Source organism: Anoplophora glabripennis, unplaced genomic scaffold (genome assembly GCF_000390285.2).
Source record: "Anoplophora glabripennis isolate ALB-LARVAE unplaced genomic scaffold, Agla_2.0 scaffold168, whole genome shotgun sequence".
NCBI classification, from domain to species: domain Eukaryota; kingdom Metazoa; phylum Arthropoda; class Insecta; order Coleoptera; family Cerambycidae; genus Anoplophora; species Anoplophora glabripennis.
This window is the reverse complement of record NW_019416458.1, coordinates 825,315-831,905: the sequence shown is the minus strand read 5'-3', so window position 1 is coordinate 831,905 and position 6,591 is coordinate 825,315. Positions and strand designations below refer to the sequence as shown.

Sequence of the window (6,591 nt, the reverse complement as noted above, 5' to 3'; positions counted from 1 at the left end):
TTTTTTTGTCACCATGAGAAAATAAGTACATTTGATAAAAAGCATTAAAATCACTCAAGCATTAAAGACACTTTTAAATGCTCTAATAGTCTTCCTACTTAAAATAAGAAATAATTTTGATACTGTAACTTTTTAAAATGTTTGTTGAAAAAATTTCAAATTTCAGTACATATTTTGAAAAAAAAGAGTGAAAATGATTATAGAGTTTCAGTGCTTTCTATATTGTATTAGCTTTCACGGTGAATAAAAAAATATTACAAGTAAATAATTTTACTAAACCAATCTTTGATTAATTCTTGTAATAGAGATTTATTATGCAACTTTAAATTTTTCGTTGTGTTGATATCCATAAAAAAAACTACCTACCTCTGATCACATTTTTTATTAAAGAAAACAAAAAAACAAAACATTTTATTATTAATAAAAAAATGTGATTATATGATGATCAGACATTATTATGTTATATAAATAAATGTGAATGAAATATCTAATAAAACACACTAAAAACACAAATAAAACACACACCAACACTCGCCAAACCTAACCAACAATAAACATCAGCAATAAGAATGACATGAAATGATTCATAATTACAATTGTCAAAATTTATTCTACAAAATCTTTGTGGCGACATCTATAGACTCTTTCCCCAACTTGTATATCCATCTCAAGTCACGTGGTTCCCAGTGTCCCCATATTTTCAAGTATAAGTTCTCGGGCCCTGTTTATAGTGTAGTGTAGTGTTAGTATATTCAAGTCTCATTTTTAGACACCAATACAACCGTGCATTGTTTATTTTTAAAAAATTGCCAACATGCACGCAGGAACGACAAGAAAACAGTTTCCAGATTTCTTTACTACCAAAGGACCCATTCAGATCAACGTAATGCCTCTGAAAATGAAAAACAATATATACTGGATGTCCGTAGTGTTAAATGAGGATGAAGCCAACGGTTACCAACAACCCCATCTAAAATCTTACGACGATAACGAAGAAGGCTTACTAGATTGCGGCGACATTGAAGACAGCTACGATATAAATTTAACAAAGTCCGGCAAATTTATGTCTTCATTTTATGTGCCCTCTTCCTTACTGTCTTATGTAATCGGCGCAAAAGGTGTTAGATTGAAGGGTTTGCAAAGAAGTACAAACACGTTAATAAAAGTACCTAAACTTAATGAAAAAGGCGAAGTTAAAATCACGGGAGACACTGAGAGAAACGTGGCCTCGGCTCGAACTCAGTTATCTATGATCGTCATGAAGCAAAAGGATAAGCTACCGATTAGTCATTTTGTTTCGATACCCATGGTTTCGGATAAAGTAAAGGAGAAATTAATGGAGTTTCAAGACAGGATACTTCGCCAACCTCCTAAAGGGGTAACGCCGTCAATTTTTCAGAAACCTGAAAAGTTGCACTTGACTATTTGTACCCTAACGTTGGTGGACGATGAAGAAATTAAAGCCGCCAAAGAGGTGTTGCAACAGTGTTATGATGAAATAATTTCTACTTATTTTAATAAAAATGAAAAACTCAAAATTGCCCTACAGGGGCTTGAAATTATGAACGACGATCCTTCGGAAGTTAACGTCCTTTATGGTATTGTTGAAATGGCCGACAGCAGTCAAAGAGAAAAGTTGCAAGAAATTGCCGATAAGATAGCGGAATACTATTACAAGTCTGGTTTGGCAAGGAGGCAGTATGATAGAGTTAAACTGCATGTAACGCTGATGAACACTAGATTCAGAAATGCAGATGAAAAACCTGAAACTTTTGATGCGAGACAGATATTAGCACAATTTCGGAATTATTGTTTTGGATCTGTAGATTTTAGTAATATTCACTTATCTGTTAGATTTACCACTGGGGAAGATAATTATTATGAACCTGCTATGATAATAAACCTATAAATAAATTGTTTTTTTTCATAATTACAAAATTTTGCGTTTTGGTCAATATTTTTTTCCTAATCAGTTTATTTTTTTTTAATAGACAGTTTATACAGAATTAATGGTTAACACATTTTAGTTTTACTACGAACCAATACAAGTTACTGCTTGTTATAGTTGAAGGCACAATATCATTATATTTTATTTGCTTTGTGTTCTATTTTGTTATTTTGAATTTTGGATGTTCCCTATTCCCTTATTTCAGTATTTTTTAGTTTAGAGTAAATAAATTCTAATCTAGGGGAAACATAAGGCAAAGCTAATAATGATAAATTCTAAATTTAAATTTTAAGATACTTTAATAAACTTTCCTAAATATCAAATAATGTTTAAAAATAAAACATGTTTAAAATGACAAGGTTTACCTTAGATAGACCAAATTGGTTTTATTGCATATTAATAGGTGGCGCGCTGTAGGTTCACAACACATACTTCTATATGTATGGATAGAAGTATGTGGTTCACAACAACGACCTCAGAAAGAATAGACAGTGCATTGTCTTGGTTTGTTTTGTTCTGCTGTAAATATTTTGAGAACTCAGCCTCCTATTGGCTAAAGACATGTGGTAAGGTGCGCGCGCAGTACCTGCTCTATGCTAGATGTTTATTATTGTTTACGACTGTCGGCCGCCATTAATTCTTTGCGTGCTTACTGAGTTTAACGTTGTGTTTACCGTGGATTATTAGTTTCTTTGGCAGAATTTATTGTTTTTGTGAATAGACAATGGGAAAATATTGTGTTATATGTAGATTTCGCTTTAAAAGTGGAGGCAATCGCTCTTTTCACAGGTAGGTAGATTTACCATGGGCGTAACAGATAACAGACGGTAGTTTAAAACAAAATTTGAAATAGAAATTTTTCAGTGCAATAATATTGAAAATATAAAATATTTTTTTAAAACTTGAATTGTGTGTTACGGTTAAATAAAAAATAACATGAATTGCAAAGGCAACATTATTTAAAAGGAAATATACCTAGGTAATTTGATTTTAGGATTCCTTCGAATGTTGAACGCCGAGACGTTTGGCTCTCTCGCATTTTGAGCTGCATAGGAAAGGAAAATAGTCCTAAAGATAATGTTGTATGTTCAGATCACTTTACATCAAGTGATTTCTTAATAAGATTTGGTGGCCGAGTTTATCTTAAGGACACAGCAGTTCCTGAGTTCCCAAGTTCGTTTAGTCAAAATATAGGACCCCTATTAAAATTGTATAAACAATTTTTTGCACATAATTCGGGATCACTTTGTAGCAATTGTCACCATAACAAATTAGAACCAATAAATCTGTTTTAAGAATTTAAACTTAAAAATATGTGTAATAACCCCATTTACTATTTCTCTTTCATTTATCACTTAATTGTCCTACTTGATATGCATATTATTGTATACAAGTATAGTATAGCTACCATACTATATGCAACTGTAACTGTAACTTTGTGATTCCTATTTGAACTGGTAAAAACTTTTATTAATTAGTATTATTTAACATATTGATGTATATTGTTACTGAGAAAATAAAGATTGTTGTAACTAGTATTACTTTTTTTCGGCAGTAAGTGGTGTTATGGAGTAAAACAAACATGGTTCTATTTATTTAAAAAAGAAGTCATTAACATTATTTTAACACCAAATTAGGTGTGAAATCGGTAGGTATATATAAATTAGACAAATATTAAAATGTATCACCCTTTTTAACACACACGCCACTGGTTAAGAGTTCCTTAGTAAACAAAGAACTATCTTCATCCTTGTTTAATAGCAGGATGTCTCAAGTTGTGGAAAATCAAAACAATTCCTTTGCAATGCATAGGGAATTACTTGTCTAGTCATTCTGAGGTCTTTGGTTCACAAAATCAGACGGAGGTTTTGATCAATCTTAAATATATGATCTAGGGACAGGAAGAAGCAGAATAGCTGTAGACAAAAAATGAACTAGGCAAGTGTCTATTTTTTTTAATTATTTTATACCATTTTTCATAATTTGAAGTAACCTTACATTAATTTTAAAACTATATTTCTGTGCAACTATTAAAAATATTTTCACATAATTGCCTTATGTGTGTTCGGTATTGACATCCAGATGCTCTAGATATTTCTCTTTGTCTTTTCATCTCTTACAATAAAAAAAGAACAAAATACATCTAGAGCGTCTAGAGTTAATGCTGAACTTGCTTATAGAGATGTGTTGCTCTTTCATTGTCTGCTACTTTGGCACTGTTCCGCAGTTGTCACTGGAGCTGACTGTTCCGCTGCGACAAAAGAAGCGGTAATTTTTCGGAGCGTTTACTTCAAAGTGCAATTTACTAGCGCTCAGGCGTGCCGGCCACAGCAGAGCAGATTCTCGCTCAGCCGTTGCGATCTGCGCTTGTATTAGTCACAGTGTCACACACTAAACACAATACAGTCTCAGTACAGTCGTGTTTGATTTAAAGACATTGTATTTCAGCGACTATATAGAGCAATGCGTGTATTGCTGGTTGCTGCGCTACAAATATTTTAACAGTTTTTGTTTACAAAATCACATAGACAGCAAAAAACATGCGACTGTTCATTTGTTTTTGTTGCACTCGCGGAAAAATTTTGAATATCTGGCACTGTACTCACTGTATGATGTCGTCGTTCTATGTGTCTTTTTAAATTGGTGATTGAAGATTTATAACAAATATTTTGCTTGCATATATGTATTACAACAAGGTTTACTTTCATGCGTTGGTAAAAATAAATTCCACAGGAAAGATTTTCTTCGTTTATCCATTTCCAATTTTATTTGTAATAAAAATTTATTAGTAGTAATTTAGGACAAAATAACGGGTCACGACGCTATATCAAATTCAAATAAATAATGCGAAAGCGAAATACCAAATTGAGCTAAATCTACGAAAGTTGGCACATGACATGCTTGAAAAACAGCGCATAACGAAAGTATCCCTAACGCTAGCCGCTATTAAGCACTACAGGTGTCGATTTATGAACTCTGACGCGGAAATAAGGGAACAATATCACGGTAGGAATGTATGCGCGCGCTACCAGGAGCTGTTCCGAAAAATCGCAGCTATTTGTCACTGCTCTGTTGCCGGAGCAGTAGCAAGTGTCACTGCTCCGCAAAAAGAGCAGTTTAGCCCATCTCTACTTGCTTATACAAAGATTAATTTGTGAACATTTGATCTCGATGTAATAGCGAACTTTTAGAAGAAGAAGATCGGAAGCAGTGTTACCAGATCTCCTGTTTTCACTCTCACTCTCCTGTTCTACTGTTTTCACTATGAGATCTCCTGTTTTTAATTCCAATGTATATTCTTCTGGTTTCTCTATGAAATCTTCTGTTGATTATACTAATTTTCCCCAGAATAAGAATATTTTAGTACGACACTGTTCTCTAACGGCACTGTATTCGTCACTTGTCAATATTTTCAGTTCTGTTATATTTTCTGTAGCCCAGTTCATGTACATTAAATTTTAAATCCGCAATTCGCGTTTATATGAACTAGGCCTAACAGAATAGAAGGCGAGTTCGTTTACTTCAGCGGGATTCCGGGATTTATCATTTTGACAATTGACTGTTGTCAAATCACGTGACGTATTGATGTAATTGAAAACTATTAAACAAACTCCTACATTTATATATTTTGCTATATTTTGTGCATGTACTTGTGTTCCTCTATTAAAAAATATATTTATTAAAATCTCCTGTCGAAAAAAGAAATCTCCTGTTTTTTTGGCTACATTCCTACTGTTGACAGAAATTTCCATCTGGCAACACTGATCGGAAGTAAAGCTTTCATAACCTAACTTTTAAGACATTTGAAAATGAAAATATTTTGATTTAAATTTTACAGATATATACAAGTAAGCATTACAGTTTTGTGTGTATTTATTAAGTACTTAAAAAAACATATTTTGTAGTTATGGACTTAGATTATTCCACTAAAGCACAGTTAGAAATCAGGCTGTATCAAAAAGTAAAAAATATGAAGGATTTAAAACGCAAATTAACAAAAGGCCAATTAAAGTGTTGTATAATAAAACCTTCTCTCATATACGACCCGTTTCAAGTAGTTGTTGCTGCCAATAAGGCTCTTACGGCAGAGAAACTTACAACAAAAACCATTTTCACCGAAATCTTATTCAATCTGTCTATCTCGAAACATATCACTAAAAGCTTGCAAACGTTTAGTGTCGGTGATGATGATGAAAATTTGTTGGTCGTGACTCTTGCTGATGGTGATGATGGTGAAGATGAAAGTATTTATAATGCAATCGATGGCGAAGAAGTTGAATTGTCAAATTTGAGAAGCTTTAGTGATATGAATGAAATTAAGAAAGTGTACAAAATTAGTGAAAAAGAAACTCTAAATGTTCCCTTTGTCGATTCTATTGTTAGTAGAATAGCTACTAAAGATTTCTTGTCTCATTAAAAAACTTGCTCCGATTCCTTATTTCATCCTTTTTTGAATGTTGTTTTATATTTACCATTTTTCAATTGATCTGTATAATTCAAGTTTGGTCAGAAATGATAGTTACAAACAGATTATAAAAAAATATTTCTGGCTGGATTTAGTTTTATGGTAATAAAAATCTTAAAATTGGGAATGAGAAGACCTTTTGTATCAGAGCTTGTGTTAGAATAAATTTGCCATTGGA

General features: G+C 32.5%; 2 protein-coding genes across 2 annotated transcripts in view; both read left to right on the top strand.

Moving 5' to 3' along the window:
• The window catches only part of LOC108907263 (activating signal cointegrator 1 complex subunit 1-like), a 7,317-nt gene extending 5,402 nt beyond the window's left edge, over positions 1 to 1,915 (top strand). Inside the window, exon 2 of the mRNA XM_018710868.1 lies at positions 770 to 1,915. Within this exon, the coding sequence (XP_018566384.1) occupies positions 815 to 1,909 (1,095 nt within the window). The 5' untranslated portion in view covers positions 770 to 814 and the 3' untranslated portion in view covers positions 1,910 to 1,915. The remainder of the gene's footprint in view (positions 1 to 769) is intronic.
• A 3,775-nt stretch (positions 1,916 to 5,690) lies between these two features.
• LOC108907265 (EKC/KEOPS complex subunit TPRKB) lies at positions 5,691 to 6,391 on the top strand. The gene is made up of 2 exons (XM_018710870.2): positions 5,691 to 5,796; positions 5,854 to 6,391. Exon 2 carries the CDS (start codon positions 5,856 to 5,858, stop codon positions 6,363 to 6,365), a length of 510 nt encoding a protein of 169 aa, XP_018566386.1. The 5' UTR covers positions 5,691 to 5,796; positions 5,854 to 5,855; the 3' UTR covers positions 6,366 to 6,391.
• The last annotated feature ends 200 nt before the right edge of the window (positions 6,392 to 6,591 follow it).